At 44.5% G+C, this 19,951-nt stretch overlaps 7 protein-coding genes across 7 annotated transcripts; 4 read left to right on the top strand and 3 right to left on the bottom strand.

Annotated features, from left to right (window-relative positions):
- Window positions 1–158: 158 nt before the first annotated feature.
- On the top strand, window positions 159–4,044 carry EAE98_005662 (uncharacterized protein). Its single transcript, XM_038953284.1, has 4 exons — window positions 159–736; window positions 792–2,669; window positions 2,721–2,936; window positions 3,030–4,044. The coding sequence occupies exons 1-4, from the start codon at window positions 407–409 to the stop codon at window positions 3,585–3,587; spliced, it is 2,982 nt and encodes a 993-aa protein (XP_038810385.1). The 5' UTR covers window positions 159–406; the 3' UTR covers window positions 3,588–4,044.
- Window positions 4,045–4,343: 299 nt separating this feature from the next.
- EAE98_005661 (uncharacterized protein) lies at window positions 4,344–6,179 on the bottom strand (the record flags this gene model as incomplete). Its single annotated transcript, XM_038953283.1, has 5 exons — window positions 4,344–5,433; window positions 5,504–5,761; window positions 5,821–5,900; window positions 5,952–5,970; window positions 6,031–6,179. The coding sequence occupies 5 exons, from the start codon at window positions 6,177–6,179 to the stop codon at window positions 4,344–4,346; spliced, it is 1,596 nt and encodes a 531-aa protein (XP_038810384.1).
- Window positions 6,180–9,092: 2,913 nt separating this feature from the next.
- EAE98_005660 (uncharacterized protein) lies at window positions 9,093–10,096 on the bottom strand (the record flags this gene model as incomplete). The annotated part of the gene is made up of 2 exons (XM_038953282.1): window positions 9,093–9,600; window positions 9,654–10,096. 2 exons carry the CDS (start codon window positions 10,094–10,096, stop codon window positions 9,093–9,095), a joined length of 951 nt encoding a protein of 316 aa, XP_038810383.1.
- Window positions 10,097–10,474: 378 nt separating this feature from the next.
- Window positions 10,475–11,453, top strand: EAE98_005659 (uncharacterized protein; the record flags this gene model as incomplete). Its single annotated transcript, XM_038953281.1, has 2 exons — window positions 10,475–11,293; window positions 11,376–11,453. 2 exons carry the CDS (start codon window positions 10,475–10,477, stop codon window positions 11,451–11,453), a joined length of 897 nt encoding a protein of 298 aa, XP_038810382.1.
- A 49-nt stretch (window positions 11,454–11,502) lies between these two features.
- On the top strand, window positions 11,503–12,009 carry EAE98_005658 (uncharacterized protein; the record flags this gene model as incomplete). The annotated part of the gene is made up of 1 exon (XM_038953280.1): window positions 11,503–12,009. One exon carries the CDS (start codon window positions 11,503–11,505, stop codon window positions 12,007–12,009), a length of 507 nt encoding a protein of 168 aa, XP_038810381.1.
- A 100-nt stretch (window positions 12,010–12,109) lies between these two features.
- Window positions 12,110–12,610, top strand: EAE98_005657 (uncharacterized protein; the record flags this gene model as incomplete). The annotated part of the gene is made up of 1 exon (XM_038953279.1): window positions 12,110–12,610. The coding sequence occupies one exon, from the start codon at window positions 12,110–12,112 to the stop codon at window positions 12,608–12,610; it is 501 nt and encodes a 166-aa protein (XP_038810380.1).
- Window positions 12,611–17,027: 4,417 nt separating this feature from the next.
- Window positions 17,028–19,951, bottom strand: EAE98_005656 (uncharacterized protein; the record flags this gene model as incomplete). Its single annotated transcript, XM_038953278.1, has 4 exons — window positions 17,028–18,338; window positions 18,398–18,938; window positions 18,987–19,474; window positions 19,830–19,951. 4 exons carry the CDS (start codon window positions 19,949–19,951, stop codon window positions 17,981–17,983), a joined length of 1,509 nt encoding a protein of 502 aa, XP_038810379.1. The 3' UTR covers window positions 17,028–17,980.

The following is a 19,951-nucleotide window of genomic DNA, read 5'->3' as shown; positions in this document are numbered from 1 at the left end:
AGGGAGATAGTGGTGCCTGAAAATCATTCATTAGGCATCTATTTTACTGGCCCATGAGCTCGATGCCGCAATTGGCTGTACCTACTATCCATTCACCTCTCAAGCACCTACCTACTCCATAAGGTTCATTCATTGTACCGCTATCCATCTATATACGAACTTCAACCACCTAATAATACTATCTACTTAAACAATTAATTCCTCCCCCCCCCCTTCTCCCAAAGGCAAAAATTATCAACGGAGAATTATGGTTTGATCGCAGAGACTCACATCATTATATGATCAATCTATTGCATGTCACTCAACTATGCTGGTTGCTCAAACGAGGGGAAAGTACTACTTACTACCATCACCGTGAACGATTCTATATACAGTCCACCTACTCAGATCTCAATACTGCAACGCAATGACAAGCCACCTTCCTCCTCCTGATCCCCAACTCGATGATATTGTATCACAATCCGATGAATCTTCCCCTTCTGGCCCAAAAACTTCCGCCGCTGCACAATCATTTGATACTTCCTTGTTACCTGACATTATTGCTTCCGGTAGTGTAATGGCTACACCAACAACTTCCGGAAAGGCTGACGAGGCTATGATCGATGCGAGGACTAAAATTGCCAGCCTGCTACCAAAGGATAAAGAACAAGAATGGTCTGCGGTAGTGGAGAAAAGGAATGGCCCTCTTCGATTATTGGATCTGCCCATGGACGTTCTCAAAGAGATTGTGAAGGAGGTAGACTATTGATTCACTTTTCAGCCACCTCGTTCAAAGCTGATGGAACATTTAGGTTACTCATACCAATGACTTAACTTCTCTTGCCCTCACCCATTCTGCTCTGCATAATTTAGCAATACCTTATATATATTCGCGGTTTGATATCGTCTGGCCCGATGCACATGCTACGTCTGACCCGAGGACCGGAGTCGATGCGCTTACTTATGGACTTTCTACTCTCTGCATGGGCAATGCCTTCACGAATCCAAATTCGACACAATCTTTTGTTTGCAAGCATTGCGGAACAGACAATTCTATAGATTGCAGCCATGAGGCCAAACCAGAGCCCTCTAGCATCCCTAGGCGGGTCGGTAATGAATATCCACAGTTTACTAGAAAGTTTTCCCTTGGAAACGGACCTACCGACTGGGTGCAGGAATACCTCATAACTAAAGAAAGTGGGAAGATGTTAGGCACGCTTGTTGCGTTGGCCGTGGCTAGAATGATCAATCTAGAAACATTTGTTTGGGATATGCCAACAGGGGTGTTGAGAGACGTTTGGCTTGCTCTATCCTCTTTACAATACAAGAGTCCAAAACAAGAATGTCGCTTAGAACGTGTTTGGGTCAGGTGGCATGATAATACCGAAGCTATTCACATGTCTTCAACGCAGAACCCAAGCACACCATCTACTACTACGAATCAAATGTTGGCTGGGAAGACAATGACTTCGATAGGCTGGTTATTACCATCCGGTTCTTCAATGATTCCGTCGGCTCCCGTACAAACCATGGCATATTCACAAGGTCGTGTGGAGTATCCTACACTTAGCGTACTCCCTCCATTACAAAGCTTGTCTGTGTTGGACATTGACGAACTAGATTATCTAGACGAGATGAGTGTTTTGATAGAGCGTTCAAAGGACAAACTTCGGGAACTTCGTGTCGGTATCTCTGCGAAGGCCACCCAGCGCGATTTTGCTCTTCCATGGGACGGGCCTGAGCTCCAACAGGTTGATCACGAGGCGAAGTGGCCCGGTGCCAGTAAGATTGGCGAGCGAAGATTAGGTGGGGTACTAGGCACTATTCTGGGTCGCATCTTCGATATCCGGAACAAACGAAGGATAAAAAGTGAGAGGACAAAGGGTCCAAAACTTGGTTCTTTTTTGGCGAATAGCCAGGTGCAACCCCAACAAAGTAGCATCGACGCCGCGGAAAATGTACTTCCTGAAATAGCCGGAAATGATTATACGGAGCCAAGCTGGAGCGATAAAGATATTCCAGTAGCGTCAGGTGCACTCAATCCACAGGGAGTAGAATTCAATATTGAAGCAGAGTCCATTCCAGATAATGTTGATCCTGGCCATGAAGATTTCCTTTCGAGCACTCTATTATCGCCTCACTCTGATATGGATTCGCTTACTGCGCTGATATCCGAACATCAACTTACATCGGATAACGATACTACAGTCAATGACATACTACAACCACCTGTACCTTCCGATATCCCTGCAGAACCTCCTTTGCGAAGTTCTCAATCATCGAATAGAAAACAAGCACACTTTTCGGAAATTTTCCCCGCTGGTAGAGACAGACTTGAGGGTAAACTACGCTTACAGACATTGGAACTGGAGAGAGTTCCTTTATCTGTTTATGTACTGCACAGAGCTTTCGATTGGTCCGTTCTGACCAATTTGACTATTCTCGACTGTCCACACCATGACAAGCTTTGGTCCATACTCAAAAAGCATTTCGCGCCTTCGCCATTAGGCAATCATACCTCGACAAAGCATAGCACACAAATGCTATATCATCTAAATCTTAAAAAGATCCATACTGACGCAGCATCTCCTTCTCTGATAACTTTTTTGAAAGAAACATTGGCGCCAAACACTTTAGAAACACTATTCTTGCAAGACAGAAAACGAGCACCAAACTCGTCGGTGACAATCGTAAGCTCAATATGTGTGTGAGTATTTAGTAGAGTGCTGACGCGACTATAGGAATCCATCTATCGGGGGCCACTCAAGAGACATCGTGCTAGTCTTAAAAAGCTATTGTTGGATAGCTCCGAAAGACCTCCAAGGAATGTGAATAGTTCAGTCGAATCCACCAAATGGAAAGCCTGGATGCCCAACCGTGATGTCTTGAATTTCATCACTAGTGGCCGTATGAGCAATCTTCGCGAATTAAGTATTGCAATTGACTATAAAGACTGGGTAAGTGTTCCGAGAATGACCCATTGACTTACAATTCGAATCTCGTCAATATGAAATTACTGCATCGTTATTGCAATATCTAATAATGGCTAGCACCACTTCCTTCAACGCCTTCCTCAAGTACCCCATCTCCGCTCTCTCAGTGTTCCTTTCATCGCCGACCACATCACACCCGCATTCGACCCCAAAGAACTCGCTCACCAGATTCTTGACGTAATTTTCCTCCGCCCAGAAGTCGAACTTTGCTACGTAGGCATATCGCATAAATGTTTCGAGATACTGGAAAATCGCCCTCACGATGAACCATTACTTTCTTCACATGATACCCACACATCAGCTACAAACGGCGGACCTGTAACCGATGACGAAGAGGAGGAGGAGGATGATGATGGGAGTGATGAAGATGATGATGATGATGAAGGGGACGAAGAGGAAGACGATAATGGGACGGCTATTGCTCCTATTGATCCAGACGAAACAGAGGATGAGCTATCGGATGGTGATGAACATGACGACGGTGAGAGCGACGAAGACAGCTGGGATGGGGCCAGTGATTGTGATGGTAAGGGGAAGGTGAGGTTGAGGTTAAGAGAAATCTTATTTTATGATGATAAGGTTGCTATATTCAAAGCAAGGCATGGTAGACTTTGAAGGCGTGCGCTAGTTGCGAGGAGTATCATTTAATAACTCAGGAGAGTATGAAAATAGGGATAGGATATGTCTTTGCATGGGGTTTTATGGGGCAATATGGAATGTTGACACGATATAATACGGAGAAGCGAACACTTGATACACGTTTCTCTTTTTCCTTTGTATGGGAGGACATCACTTCAAAAGCTAAAGTGCAAGGAATTATAGGATGGGAAGGATGGATGCTTTTTACACGGAGTATATCATGTGAACAGGCATGCATGGTTGCATGGAGGGATGGCTATTTCGTCAATTATATTAGGAGACACCGGACAAATCGACGAATCCGGACATGGTAGGGCGAATGAAATCTATTTCGTACTTTGAAATGCTTTTTGCTTTGAAAACATAGCGAAGGGGAATGCTTGAGCTTTGGCGAAAAACATCTATTCTCTTGACGCGGCGTGAAATAAATACCATGGTTTTCAGAGAAGAGGAAGAAAAGACATGTTCATGTTGACTTCAATCTTTGTTCTAAACGACATTCGAATTTGGAGGCAGATCACGGTGATGAGCTGGCTGCATATAAAGAAGGCTATCAGAGTTGATGTTTTTCCTTGGTATATTTTAACATTTCCCCCGTCAATATTCCTCGTCAGTTCTAATCCTTCATGAGAGAATTTAGAACTACTGGTATATACTTTCCCCGCCGAAAATTCAAAGACATAATACTAAACAAGAAAAGAAAAATACTAATCCAAAAGAAAAGACCCCATCTCATCTCCCTCCAACCTGTCCCTTCGGAATAGGTTTCACCCACGACACTGCTACATTTACCGCAATTGTGAAGACGCCAATAATCCAAAAACACTTCGCATAATCTTTCCCTTCGTAGCGGAAAATAATCGCAAATACGATTCCTCCCAAATTTCCACACGCGCCAACGACTCCGCTAATGATTCCATTGGCAAATGGATGGATATGGGGCACGAGCGAAAAATTCGCCCCATTGCCTGCTTCGAGGAAAAGTCCCATGCCTGCTACGAGTCCAAACATTGTGGAGTGACTATGTGAATCCGTGAGTCCGATGGCGATCAAAAAGGCGCCGGTGAAAATGGCAAGAGTGTGTAGCCAAATTTTCTTCGCCCAGACGTTTCCTGTTTTGCGATAGAGCAGATCGGAGAGAATGCCGCCTAGAGGACGGAAAGCAATGTTGAGGAGACCGAACATGGCTGCCCAGCGACCGGTTCCGGCTTCGCCTAGTTTGGGGAAGTTTTTGAGATAGTAGGAGCCGAGGATGGAGTTGATGGCTAGCTCGGCGCCGAAGGAACAGAAGTAACAGGAGGCGACGAGGAGGGTTTGTGGGGTGAGGATTACGTTGAGGGCTTCTTTGAAAGAGGGTTTTTGGATTACTTCGCCGCGAGCGATGGTGAGCATTTCTTGGGGAGGGAGGGGAGCTTCGTTGTTGTAGGGTTCTGCGGTGCTATGCTTGGCGGATGCGATTTGTGCTTCTTCTTCGAGACGTTTTTCGTTGCCGAAGGTGGAGTTTGAGGATGAGACGGGATCGGTGGGTGAATGGATGTTATCAGGCTTGCGGTCAGTGATTGAGCCAGGGACGGATACTATATTGTCCGAGGGGCTGTGGATGCCGTGAGCTCGGAGATTTTGTTGGACAGCAAGGTGCCGATCTGACCATTTGCCAGTTGGAGTATCAGGGCAGAGGATGAGCATCGATATGGCTGTTGTGGTTATGAGAATAAAGGGGACGATGAAGGATACCCTCCAGGCGACGTGGGAAGTGAGTCCTTGGTTCAGTATCAGAGAGTCGACAATGGCTGGCATGACGAAATAAGTTATTCCTCCTCCACTGTGTGAGCAGATATTAGTATGCGATAGTTGCTAAGTGGGGTGTTGTGTATGTCAGGGTAGTTACTTACGAATTTCCCCAACCCCCAGTCAAGGAGTTGGCCGTACCAACAATGTTCTTATCGAAAAAACCAGTGGACCATACTTGACATGGAACAAAAGAACCGCCGAGTATACCAATGAAGAATCGGAGGACCATAAGACCGGTTGCAGACGTCACGGTGCCGGCAAGAGCAGTCGGAATGGCTCCGAGTAGTAAGCATCCTGCAAATGTAACCTTGGGGCCGAAATGATCGCAACATGGGCCTGCGACTAATCGGACGAGGAGTCTGTAGGGTGAGTGTTAGTATTGTGAATAAACACTGTACATGCAGTTTATTATACATACGTCGCCACAAGAGCAATAATGTTGGAATTTGCAATCTCATTTTGAGTGAGATGAAGATCTTTCTTGATTGTGAGAGATAGCTGGAACAGGTCAGAAGGCGAAGAACGACAAGCGATAGAACTAGATCATACCAATGGCGGAAAGGCATACCTGATACAAGAATTAGCGTGATGTGAGGATAATAAACAAAGGGGGGTTTGGATGACTAACCAGGACCAAAAGGCTATCAAGAAGCCCCACCAGGAAAAGAAGAACACTCTGCCGTATTTGTTGAACGGATTGAGGACGGGGATAGATCGAGCTTTCCCATTGACTGGGTTGATCTCTGGCGCTTGCCAGAGTGTTTGGATTTTGAACATGGCAAAGCTGGTATGATATTTGAGATGAGAAGAGAGTTGTCAATTGAGACTCGTTCTGTCTGGATTATTTCTGAACACGACTAATTTTTGAATTCTCAACTCGAGTAGATACAGATTGTTATAAATTGCTGATCATCTGAATAAGGAAATCGAACGCATATATAAATTATGAAATGATATAGCCTGAGATCATAGATAAGTGACGCTCGCCCACTGGTAGTTGAAGCATCTCCGGCAGAGCAATCTTAGGTTGAATCTATAGGGCGATTTAATAATGCCATGGATCACTTCCTTGCGCAGATCGAAGGTCGACCAGAAGTTTGGCGCGGGTACGGAACGCCTCGTCTGTGCTTGATAGATAAGCGGCGAGCTGGGTGTAGTGTAGGTGAACCGAATATGGGACACTCCAGCTTTGAAGTCTTGGGCGCCAATATCTGGTGGCTGTCAAACTATCTAGATGTGTATCTTGAGGCTGGGATATCAGAGATCTCCGGGATGGATGGGAGTGGGAGATCTATGTTTGTGAGGTCGGGGTCGAGATCATTCTTGGGGATTTTACACGGTTGATATGATTGAATATGCAAGCAATACTGTCACGGCAAAATTCTCTCGAGAGTAACCCGTGGAATGTTGAGGGACAATGTTGACCACTTCGTAACTTGTACTTGGATTGTGAATTCTTTCCAACATTCATGTGACTCGGGAGCTGAAAGCAATGCTCGCGAAAGCAATACCGTGAAATAGACGGCGTCTTTGCATTCTTACTCCCAAGCATCATGTATTTGCTTCCCCGAGTATATATCCTAGTGCCCTGGGGTTATCTTGATAGAGAGCAATCGCAGGCACCGTCATAGATGAATTGTCGCGCCCATGATTTGAATGTGTATGAACACTCATTAAAAGAAGCTCGGCGCAAGCAAACCTTAATTTCAAGATAGCCAATGACGGTGGCTATAATCTAACAAATCGGTGTCATCACCAACCAAAGACTGGTTGGAGGCAGCTCTAAAGGTCCTGGAGGGGAGAGAAACGCATGAATGAGGAAGTCGCGTCGTCGGGTCGTCGCTTCTTATCTTTGACGAGGCTTAGCGAAGCCGAGAACGGGAATCGACCCACCTTGGAGATAAGGATTGTGGGGGAAAATTTCGAGTTCTGATGGTTCTGCTGTGAAAAAGAAATGGAGGAGATTGTCGGTGCTGCATCTGTGATATATATGTATCTTCCTTCTCCGCGGCCACTCGCGTCTGGAATTTCTCGCTGTCACAGTTTTCTATTTCGATGTACGATACGGCTGAGAAATAGATATCTAAGGTTACCTACCTAGTGTTTTGAGCTAGTTTCCGTTCCCGTTCGGTAGCAACCATGCACGCTCGAGAAGATGTGTTCATCAGACCAAGTACCTCTGCAAAATTGGTAGCAACAATAGATTATAGCACATTCAATAATTGTTCCTCGAGATACATGATTCCAGAGTTATGTGTGAGTTCAATTACCATTCTTCAATCCGTTCCTGGCCGCGGAGATGATCATTTCACTGTCTTGATATCCTCAGGGTCCCTCGTCTTTATAGTTGGTTTCATATCAATCATATCTGTAGGGAGATAAGTAGATAAGTCCCCCACGATAGTGTTATCTTTCATATCTTTGATATCTCTGATATGTGCTCTGGCAACAAACCAATCATCGTGCTTCGTGTTGCTCTGCCGTCTTACATACATTAAGTCTTTTGTTGGACGCCAGGTTCAGGTACAAGTGGGTTTTCAACGATATATATTCTTTTTAGCTTCCGAGAAGCAAAAGCTTAATGGACCAGCTCGTCATTCGCACAAGATATATGGCTCTTTGCTTGATAAGAGCTTCTGATAAGTCTCCTGTTGAACGTACCAGGAGCGGATCAATACAACGTGCAATCTCGAGTTTCAGCGGTAACTTATTTCCAAGGCGTTGAGCTCCAAAGTAGCTGCAGAGGCCTCAAGTACTTGTACCAATCGGGGTCACACCTTGTTTTTTTTCTGAGCTATGCCTGTGTGGACTTTCTAGTATGTTTGGTAGAAATATGATATGTTGGATTCTCAACGAATCCTATCCAATCTATATGGTTCTTGATAGGCTGGAGGAGGTTTGTGTATATAGTCCCTCTACCTTCACTACTTCTGCCCCTCACTTAAGAAAGACTTGGATAGTTTCTTATTATCCTCCATTTCTTCTAATATATCAGCATGTTCACACCAGAAGTTTGCGGCGTAAGAAAGAAAGCAGTTGGCATCTTCACTGAGTCCTTGTCTCCCATCTCTGATGTGGGTTTTAAATGCTCGTCGGAATTTAAATAATATATACAGACAGGTATTGAATAGGAGCAACTCTGGTTATTTCGCTTTCCTCGGCACCTCTACTCTTTCCAGCAAATGGCAAGTTCTAAAAAAGTCGCATATTCTTTGATGAACCAGGAAAGGATTCTGATGGACGATGTTTATCGAAATATCTGGATTCGTTTGGATAATCTCAACATTGAACACGACTTGTTTATCTTTACACTTTTACCAGCTAACTGTGTCTTGAGTCGTGCTAATAGCAGAAGCAATCTCTAATTCCTTAAAGCTAAATGAGTATACTATGTAGGTATGTTATCCAGACCAATATCCTTTGGGATTCTCAGTACTTTTTTAATAGGGTTTCGATATGAGACATTTGACATAATGCTATATATTTATATTGAAAATAGGATTTCATGAATTAATTAACATTACTAAAGGAGTATATGATTGTAAGTATCTACAGCCCTATATTTATATCTATTCATACACTGCGACCACTCGACGTTCTTAGTGCCAGTCTGAGGATTGAGATTGTCAGGGTGCTAATATGCAGCACACTCCTGAACTTAACTGGGTGTGTCAGTAATCGAACTACTTGCTAAGTAAAGATGATTATATCGGGTTTTTTCGAAGAGGTCCCGCCGCCGCCACCGTCGCCCGGCTCCCCAGGTGTTCCAACTACGCCCTTCCGAGCCTGTGAATAGAAAATCGCCTCCAACACCTGTCGATATTTCTCGGAGGTTCCAGCGTTACATATTTTTATGAATCCGCCATTGCCTCCAGTGCCACCAGCACCTCGGTTTCCTCCTTTCCCACCATTGCCGCCAGAGTAAACTTCTTTATACCATTCTGGTTTTTGTTTAAGCATGTCTGTATCATCAGCCTGTCTGTCGTAATCAAATGCTGCTCCATTTCCTCCAGAGCCACCCCTCCCACCTTTGCCGCCATCGCCTCCTTGTCCGCCATTTGCAAGAATCTTGAAGCACGATTTATCCCTGTTGATAGGTACATCAATGACCTTGAAGCTCAGCTCAAACTTGCTGCCCATATGGCCCTGGATACCATCGACACCATGCTTCCCATCCCCACCGTTCAATCCTGGATGGCTGGGCTTCTTGTCATCCATACGTAGGGTCTTCTTTTGAATTGATGAATAAACTTCATGGTTTCTTTTTCATAGTACTGATAACTCGTTGTTCCAACTTCTCCGTTATCGCCATCAGCACCATTGGCCCCCACTGACTTATCGGCCGGAAGATCAGGGCCAGATACATCGATCTCGACTGGCTGATCATCTCGGGGAATGAATATGAGCTTGCGGCACCGAATGGTAATATCATGGCCAGTGAAGCAATATTTGAAGTTTCCGACAAAGATTAATTCATCCGCTACCACGACAATCTTTCTAGGTACATTGCCACCCCGGGCTACATCAAACAGGAATGTGTCTGTTGGGAGGAACTTTCTGATGATATCGTCATGGGATTTATCGGGTAGTATGAAGGCATAGCGATAAGCGACATAGCAAATCGTCTCGTCAGCGGTGCTCGTTGTGATGAAAAGTCCACCAGCATCGACACTGGGGTCTGTCTCAGAGGGCATAATGCAGAGTTTGCGCAGAGACGAAGACTACGACTTTTCGCTGCAGGGTCCTAATTCGTGACGGGAATATTGATTTTTCGAGACAAAAATTGCAATACTAGGAGTGTGTTGAGTAGTGTTCCGATAGAAGACGTTTCCTAGGCTGCTGTCTCTAGCTCAGCTGAAAACGAACCACGGAAAAGGGTGATGGGTTCGTTTGATCTGTTCAAGCTATTCATGAAGCATACCGTATCATGAGTGGAATGGGTTATAAGAACATATTGCTCGAAGGAATCCTCATTCTACCTTGTCAGGCGCCCCAAACTCATTTCTTGGATTTCCCAGCTTGTTGCCCTTCTCTCTCGAGTTTTCTCCGCCCAAAACTACCCAATCCATTTCATGTTCTCAAAGAAGATCTACCATCACACAGCGAGCCTGGCTAACAATAGTCTGGGAAATAAGCCCAGAATTTATTTCTCAAACAATCCATACAAACCGAAATGCAAGGAGGCATCCGGATTGTACGACTTCACCTCGAAGTACTTTGCACTATTCAACAATGGACAATCGCCCTCGAACCGGCAGCTATCGGATATCTTTATTAGTAATGCTAATGCTGCTCACAACTTCTCGTATGGGATTTGTGACAAAGTTGCCAAATTACTATCTGAAGCGGAGCCTAATGCATACGAAGGCAAGAGGGGCCTAGAAGACCACTTCTACGTGAGGAGACAACTGCTCCATTTCGACGTCAATCTCACACAGCATCTGAAAAGTGGCCTCTGGCTAGCGATGTACTGGTCGAGCGTACATCCTGAGGTCTATATCCTAGAGAAAGACTCTGTCATTGCTCAGGAGCTAACCGGGCCCGGGCTCTGCGCGCTGGATCGAACAATCATAGCGGCAGACAAGAAGGTTGCGCTTCAGCAGGGCCACGATGCGGTTATAAATAAGATCATGGCAGAACAGAAGGTTCCCACAGCTCAACTATCTGTGTATATCGGTGGTAACATGGTGGATCTTGCCCAGTTCGGATACAGAGAGTTCTCGGATGGGAGAATTTTAGTCACAGTTCAGGCCATCACGCTGCCGGGAAACCACAGCTTAAGTGGACAGGCTACTCATTGTCTCCAAATCAATCGAGCGAATCCTGAAATAGTGACTTACGTGGTGTATGGAACTGGTGACGGTCATTGGCTCGCTGACAAACGAAACGGGGTAAGCAACTGTGAACACCTTCCCCAAACTCCATTCTGTCGCCTAATCTTCCCGGGGATACTAATTGACTTGCCACATTTAGCCCATCAGTAACGTCTTGTGGCAATGTAATGGCGAGACATTGGTTGAGATGAGTAAAGTCATGATAAAAAAAAAATGAGTTCGGCTCAGAAGCTCGTGACAGAGCCTACACTGGCCTTCTATTCAACATGTGGAAAAAATCTCCCGCAGCCGGATTGCGCCGCTTAATCTGTACCGTGGGAATGACCTGTGCCACGCCGGTAGGGCTCGCCATGGCGCGGCGAATTACCCATATTCCCTACAACGTGGGCGCCCTCGTTCCCTTTGACGAGACAAAACATGAAGAGAATGCTGAACACGAGAAAGGGAATCGAATTGAAATTGAAAATATCAACTGGCTCAATATAACTCCCGAGCAGGTTTGCGCGTTACTTGACCCCACAAAGTTCGACAGCACCAAGCCGATGGCTCCCGATACTCTAGGCGGTCTCCGAGATGGCGGTCGCATTATCAACATGAGCGCCCTACTTCGGCCGTCTTATAGTCTCGCAATGACTAACCTCGCGCATCACATATCGCAGGAGACCTTAGAGGTAGTACGGAAGACCTACGAAAAAGCGATTCAACCATGGATCACGGAGATGAAACTGCTAGAACTCAAGAAAGTGAGCAAGAGATCGTCACCAAGGAGATGATGGAGATAATCAATTCCAGTGGATCCGAAAAACTTGTCCTCCCTAAAGAGCTGGTTCATGAACTAGCCTAGCGCGGTACCCGGGCTTCGGTAGTTCATGCATGGGCCTGGTCACTCTTTCAGAAGCCCCTTCCCGACATCCAAGACGATCTTCTGAGACGTTACCCAAAGACACTGAAAAGGGGGACGTGAAAGAATATCTCGAGGGCCTGGTCGCAGAAACCACCTTTGAGATGACTACCGAGGATAAACTTACCACACAGTGGGATATGAACGCCGCGATAACTGTTGAACAAGAGCACAACGATCCAGAGACGGTGCAGAAGCTGAATAATCTACTTTCCGAACGAGCCACGACGCTTGCGCAGATGGAGGTGACATTGAGCGCTTTGAAACAGGAGGTGAGTATCAAGGCGGGTGTAGATAAGGAAAGACTAGAAAGGGAGATAGTGGACCATGAGGTTAGGGTTGAGAAAGAAAAGGCTGGGAAGGCGGAGGTAGAGCATGCGTTGGAAGCGGTTGAAGATGGGACTGCTGCGAGGGATGAGGTGAGAAAAAGGGAACAGGAGAGGATGCATGAGATTGGGAAAGTGCATCGGTAAATTAGAAACTCTCACTTATTAGAGTAAGGTTGGATTGTTATTAGTTGCTAGGTACGATTTATACAAAGTTTGGAAACAACAACGTTGAAAAATAAGTATTGTGTAGGTGCATAGTCTCTAGTCCGGAATAGGACTAGCAGGAGGCCCATGATAACCTCATATTATCTCTACACCACCGATACCTTCCTTACTACCGGCAGGTGGGTATCTTAGTTAATTTGATACTACCTAGTATGCTTTACCCTCCTGCTTCCCACGCCTTTTGTAGTAATCATTATACGCTACAAGGCCATTTCCTCGATAGAAGCCAGCCTTATGCCACTGATACTCAAAAAGACAACCTTGGAACACATTGAAATGTTACTCGAATCTTGTTGTCAAGATCCACTTTGCTAAAATAGGAGATCACAAGTCTGTTTTCTTAAGATCCCCTCGCTTTGGAATACGCCATGCTATTTCCTTTTACTTATTCCTATTTCTGCACACAACTTTCACTGCTCCTTTCTATTCCTCTTCAGAGAGTAATACTTGTTATTTCCCTTCAGAATGATTTACGATATTCCCCTCATTCCAGAAGGCCAAGATATGCTAGGAGGGAATACTAGAACACTAGGTAGTTTTAAAAGGCAGAGGAAGGAACAGAAAAGATAAAAAAATTCTTAGTCAATGTATGAGGACGAGGAAGATTTACTCATAGTTTTCTAGTACGATTGACTGTTGTTTCTGACCATTTAACAAGTTGGCAATGCGGAGGTTGGGAAGAGGAGTGTGACATGTCGATGCCATTGCAAATTTGAGGGAGTACCCCAAAGGCAATCTACGTCACGCTATCACTCGAGCATCTCATGACACGCTTTGAATTATTTGAGACACCTCGTAGAAGAGGGCCATATCAAAATTATGCTTTATTGATATGAATTCAGATGGCTCACTCCCACCCCCAGCTCATTTGTATGATTCAACTCAAAAGAATTGACAAAAAATATGGGTCACCAGATTTGAAGTACTGCAAATTCTGGACGTATACCCAATATAAGTATGAAACCTGAGAACTATGGTGCTATGGCTTGATATCATTCAGGCTGCTACTCTTGCGTGAACTTTCCGAAACATTGAACTTGACTCCTTGAGCCAGTGTTTGTAAGTTTATAAATGGCTATATACTGCTTTGATGAAATCTCTTCAAAGCCCTGAATACTTGCAATGGTATTACCATTGAGACCTTAGAACTTAGAAGAGAATCGTATTGATATACCTGTGTCTCGGTTGCCTTTGAACTCAACACAGAACAGCAGGTGTACAAATCATGGAATCAAACGAGCACGAAATGAGATGATAATTCATACTAGGCAAGGGAACAAAATGAATCAAAATGGGATAAGATAACTGTGCATGGTGTACTAGAAAAAGGGGAAGAGAGGCCCGTAAGAAGTCAAGCCTCTGTGAGTTATAAATCAATTGGCTCTGATGATTGTCCCGAAGGAGCAAATCTTCTGTCTTATACCTAGAAATCCTGCAGAGAGCTGTTAGCTCGGACTGGGTAGACGTTTGGAAGAAATGATTCAGAGCATTTTGGATAGGAGCATGAGCACCATGAAGTTTGTTCAATTTAATTTTTGATTTGGCTAGAATTTTGTACTCCAAGCAGTACATCTTTCACCGCATGTCCCGGACTAATCGAATACTGGAAGCAATCACATTCGCGATGATGCGCCAATACTTTCGCTTTCGTTCCGACGCTGAAGAAATCTGTAGACTGCATTTTCCGACTTCCCCTAGGGAAACATACTGTTTGATACTCCGGGACGAACACATTCGACGAAATTATCAGATGCTACGCAATCAAGATAGATGTACGTGAAGAGTGTCGGCGAGCCCGAGTACAAAATACAAAACAAGTATTGACATGCAGAAAAATGGACCAAATTGGAACTTCACAGTCATGCCATGCAGGATGTAGTCAATCGTCTCAAGAATCAGGACTTCCAAGGTTTGAGACGTTGCACATGCATTGCAACATTATCCAGCATTCATTGATGCACTAGTTGCGGCACAATAGATCTGCACCTTTATCGATAGGTATTTCATTTGCCCCCTCCGTACGCACGTTAGAAGGTCCAGGGGTCGTTAGCACACCTAGTCGTCGTGAGTCGAAAGGGATTCTCACGATGAACGACAGGTTTCTAAGACCGGGTAAATTCCCTCAAGAGTCGTGTTATTTTAATTGGGGTTTATAGGTTAGCTCTGACAAATCAAATATGGGTCTCGAATTTAGCCATTTCTATCTATTGGTTCGGGTTTCATAGGTATAATCTCCATCTACAATGCGGGACAGAATATAGAATTTCTAGAACTGATCACGTCGTCACCTTGTCAATATGCCTTGTTACTGTTACCTTATCACCTTGTCAACATTCTCAACTTGTTTTGGACTCAACATCTGAACGGAGTATTCATAGGTACATGATCTCATGTATTACTGACACGTTATTTTTATATCAGCAGTTTCCTATTTAATCTAGGAAAGAGGGGCAAACCCATGCAACTCGAGGCTGAAGGATTATATTGCACCATTCCATTTACAGTAATCCCAAAGCAGAAAAAGCCAAGTGTAAATGGAGAAATGAATTTATAAGATCTAAACAGATATACGAAGAGAATCATTTTGGCGTAAGATGGGCATTCTCATACACGCATTCTCGTACACGGTATGAAGTTTGCTTGAGTTTGCTTACATACATGCCTACCATTTCATTTCATCGTATCTCACCGCAGAACCGGATTTGAACATGAAGATTAACTTCATACAATATAAGGGACAGATAGTTGTAGTACAGCACGTCCAATCTTACATACTCGGCCGGTACAATTCAATATCAATGGATATTCAGCTTTTACCTGAAAGTTCACCTCGCCCACCCAGTGATATCAATTGCTTTAGCGGAGAAGATGGAGTCAACCAACCAAGTGGCCTTCTTTACTCCAAAAACATTACCGAATGAGAATTATGACAATAATTTGGCAACCTAATAGACCGATTTATCCTTTTCTCCTCTTGTCGCACAGCATACATATCCTGCACTGTTGTAAGTTTCAACCTGCCATCGTATTCCGAAAAGTAGAACATGAAACACCATCTTTCTCAATTTCATAAGCAAACCATCTTACAACAAACATCGCATACAATCCATCGCTCCGCACTTGCATATCCGTTCAGATTCGGATGCACTACAGTACAAAAAGAACATGAGATTTTAATTCCTTATTCCCTTCACTCTTTGCATCTGCATAACTCTTTCCACGTTGTGCTGCAACCTCAATCTGCAATGCAACATAGTAAGACAAACGAGCCAACCAAGGCTTACCGGCCCCCAATCCCAGATCAGCGATTGTACTTGACTCTTCCCTTTTGGTCCTCTATGTATGATTTCCCTCGGCAAGGAAGACAGCTTGTACGCATGGCAAACCGGGATATTCTCAACTCCCCTGGCCTCCCAAAATCTCACCGTGGCCACATCAAGCCAGGACTGCTAAAGGAAACGCTGCAGGAATTCCACATGCCATGCCTGTTTAATATGCACACACATGGGTGCGCACATTATGTATGCATATGTAGCATTTAATTTAGTGTAGCACATGTAAGCAAATTGAACGTCGTTCTCTACGCCGCCCAGCTTGCCATTCTGCGTTTCATGAGTATGTAAAACGTGCTGTACCTGATGCTGCACCCACCTGATCTGAAATGCCTAGGAGATGCAGAGGCGTTGTTACTAGCAGAACTCGTCCAGCTGTTTGTTGCTATTTGTGAAGGGGCTGTGTCATGATTTGGGGAAATTATGTACACGATGGAAACAAAATTTCTTGAAACCGCAACGATAACAGATGCAAAGGACAATTAATGAGTGCAGTTCTCATCTATCTGGAATTTCCAAGCCCAATTTGATGCGAGTGAAATCTGATTATTCAAGCTGTGTAGGTATCACATACAACTACACTGCAGATTGGTTCGAGGCGTGATGCTATAGTGTATGGTATGTCGCACATCAAATCAACTGGACATCTCTGCTCAATATTACCTCCCCCCAACCCCCAACCGAAACCAATGAATACAGTCGTGTCTCCCCCAAGAACTGCAAAGTAAGAATTTAATAATCACAAAGTACACACCGACTAATCATCCAGCTTGCAATGTAATGACTATAGCATTGCCAAAGAAAACGCCTCGTCGCCACTGGCTGAACTCAGAACCAACTCCCCTTTCCACAACCTGTTTACCGCATTTTTTGGACCCCGAGTAGTACTCACGAACCTGACTCGTCACTGCTAACTTGACGCCTTCTTACATTTCCGCTCGACTGTAAGAGTCATCTTCAGCATTCATTACCTCGACACGTATTTCTTACCCTCCTCTCCAATTGACTCGTTGATTCGTGAGCTCGTAAGCTAGCTCGTCGATTCGTCGAGAGTCCGGCAATAATCAATTAATCAATCAGTCAATGCCTTCTCCATTGTAAGTCGCACATTCAGCCCGGGAGAGATATCAAATCAAATAGACTAAATAAGCGTGAAAATTGAATTCGCATCCCACATTTCCATACGACAGCTTTAGTACATACAAATACACCAAAAACATTCCCCATTCAGTCTTAATAATTTGATATCTTAATTCTTTTTCATATTTCCAAATCCATAATACATTTAATCTATATACCCAATGTATACCTGGTATAATGATCCCATGATTGATTCCAAACAAAACGATTGACAATGCCTCTTTAAAAGCTTCTAAGGAGAAGTTGGGGGTATAACATTGCAGATTGCAAATGACAACAAGACCAGACCAGAAAAGCCAGTACAAAGTAAAAATAGAAATAAAAAACAAACAAGCAAACAAAAATGATTTTTATCGCTCCCAAAAAAACAAGACTCGCTATAGCCGGATAAATAAAAGTGCTTGAAAGAGTGTAGAGAAACGAAGTAGATGACCATATACATAAAAACCGAAAAATAACTTTCTCCAGCCAAAACAAGAAACCTAACCAAAACCCCAATAAGTAGATGCAACGAGTGGCAGCTCTAAATTTAACTCCTTCCTTATCCCAGAGACCTGAATATGATGATGGTGATGAGTGTGACGATGAAATTATGAGATGACCCGGTACCCGATATTCTTACAATTCATTCATTCTTTCTCATAGCCTATTCATCTCGTCTTATCTCGTCTGGTCGCATGTAATATCCAATTCAAGTAAATGATGAAGAAGAGCAGCCCCCAAATAAATCAAACCCACGCCTAGTGTTGCACAGCCCCTGAAAATGAAACGCGCCTCTGCGTCGAAAATAATAAAAAACCAGCACAGCTATGCTAGCTTAAGAATCTCTTCTCTGCTTACATTTCTCATGTGCCATATGGCCATTTCTAGCAGTAGTTCTTGTGAACTCGGCGCCGCAATTGGGGCATGATGATTTGCTTGCTACGCCTGATTTTTCACGTTGGTGACGCAAAAGGTTGGAGAAGGTACTGAATTGACGACCATTGCAGCCATGGTCCCAACACTGGGGCTTGGGTCGCGATTGCACGACACGAACGTGATCGCGAGGTTCGAGGGGTGAGGGTTGAGATATCGAGGAGAGGGGAGTCAAGGGAGAAAGCGAGTGTGTGTGTGGTACATAGATACTGCCGAGGCTAGATTGGTCGGAGGCCGATGAAAGGGAGTGTGGTCTAGGACTAGGAATTGCTAATTAGATGATTTGAATTGAAAATTCATTTTTGTGGAAAATACATACGCGTATGAAGGAAGGGTGCCTTCAGGGCCTCCCATTGAGTATGGTGCTGAATACGCTGAGATTGGTGTATAGTCATTTGGACCCATTGTGAAAACTGGCCCATACATGTCTGAAGATGTAGTATCAGTCACAGATACTTGTGGCGAGTATGGTGCGAGGTAAGATGGACTGGGGAGGCCATGATTAGAAGGACCTTGTGATAAAAGTGGAGTTGGAGCAAGCGAATTAGGGTTTGAATAGTGATCTGGGAGAGTTCGTGGTAACATGTCTGGTGTTGTTCTGTTTGATGCGTATGGGTTGCTCAAAGATCTCTCCCTTCTTTGTCTCGTCTTTGTTTCTCTCCTTGCATGGTCGCGCTGACGCTTCAGTTCCCTCTGTTCAGCCGTGAGACTTGCTCGTGGTGGGCTGTCTGAAATGGCTCGTGCGTACATTGGTGTTGGCTTAAGCTCGTTATATGGTGATAGTTGTCCAGGACTCATATGTGGGCTCATATGTGGGCTCAAATCATGTTGTTGGATGAATTGTTCGTTCATCTCGAATTCTACTCTAGTCAGTCCTGATACTTTCAAGAAAATCTTTAAACACATACGAGGCCAAGTATATGATGGTCGTGCACCGGCATCAAACCGTGGGTCATAGTGCTGAATACCAAGCGTAGACATAGTTGCTAGAAGTGAATTTGAATGAATGGGAAGTTTATATTCCAGATTTTCAGTACCAGGAAACGTTTGCCCTGGATGGATTCGTAGTTCAAGTGAGTTGCCTGATTGAGCTTCTGAATTCGTGATACAGGACCAGTCTGTGTCAAGTTCACTCTTGTTGAGGATCGGAAATGGTGTGTCTTGCTGAGGGGCTGGTGAAGATAGACCAGTGGCAGTTGAAGGTTCAGATTTTTGTTGAAGGAATGTGGGTATCGGTGAAGTAATGAGTGTGGTAGCTGTTGTTGCTGAGGCTGTTGTTGCTGAGTCTGATGAAGATATACCAACTTGGTGGTTTGAAGAAGTGGCGGGGTCAGTCTCAATAAGAAGACCTTGAAATTGCGTTGTAGTTGACGACAGGTGACTGTCTGTTCGGGACCTGAACTGACGTGAGTCTCTGTGCTCCACATACGATGAATCCATCTGTGCAGGGGATAAGAAGGCTGTGACTAGTAATGGCGGCACATACAGATAGCTTTAAAGAGATGAGACACTCGAAATAGACTGACGTTACGTTCGGATCTGGGGAGATTATAAACTCGGCTTTGATGAGGAAGAATAGACGTTGTGATGTACCTATTTTGGTTCTATTCGAGGGATTCCAGGAGGCACTTAAATCAAGGTCTTCGCCTCAAGTTGTCCAAGGGGAGTAAGGCTCTAAAGTACCTAAAGCATGTAAGTGGAAGGCGCTCTAGCGCTGCTCCCGTCAGCATGTGATTGGTCAGATTGGGGACATGTTCAAAGGATTCTGAACCCTGTCATACATGGTTGCCCCTCGACCTGAGAGCTGCTTGTGTGAAGAGATGGGGGAAAACAAAACAGGCGCCAGAGCGACACACCCGCACTTTGGGTTCAT

This window comes from Botrytis deweyae (assembly GCF_014898535.1).
Source record: "Botrytis deweyae strain B1 chromosome Unknown BDEW_011, whole genome shotgun sequence".
Taxonomy (NCBI): Eukaryota; Fungi; Ascomycota; class Leotiomycetes; order Helotiales; family Sclerotiniaceae; genus Botrytis; species Botrytis deweyae.
Note: the sequence above shows the minus strand (reverse complement) of the source record. Positions and strands in the feature narration are given on the sequence as shown.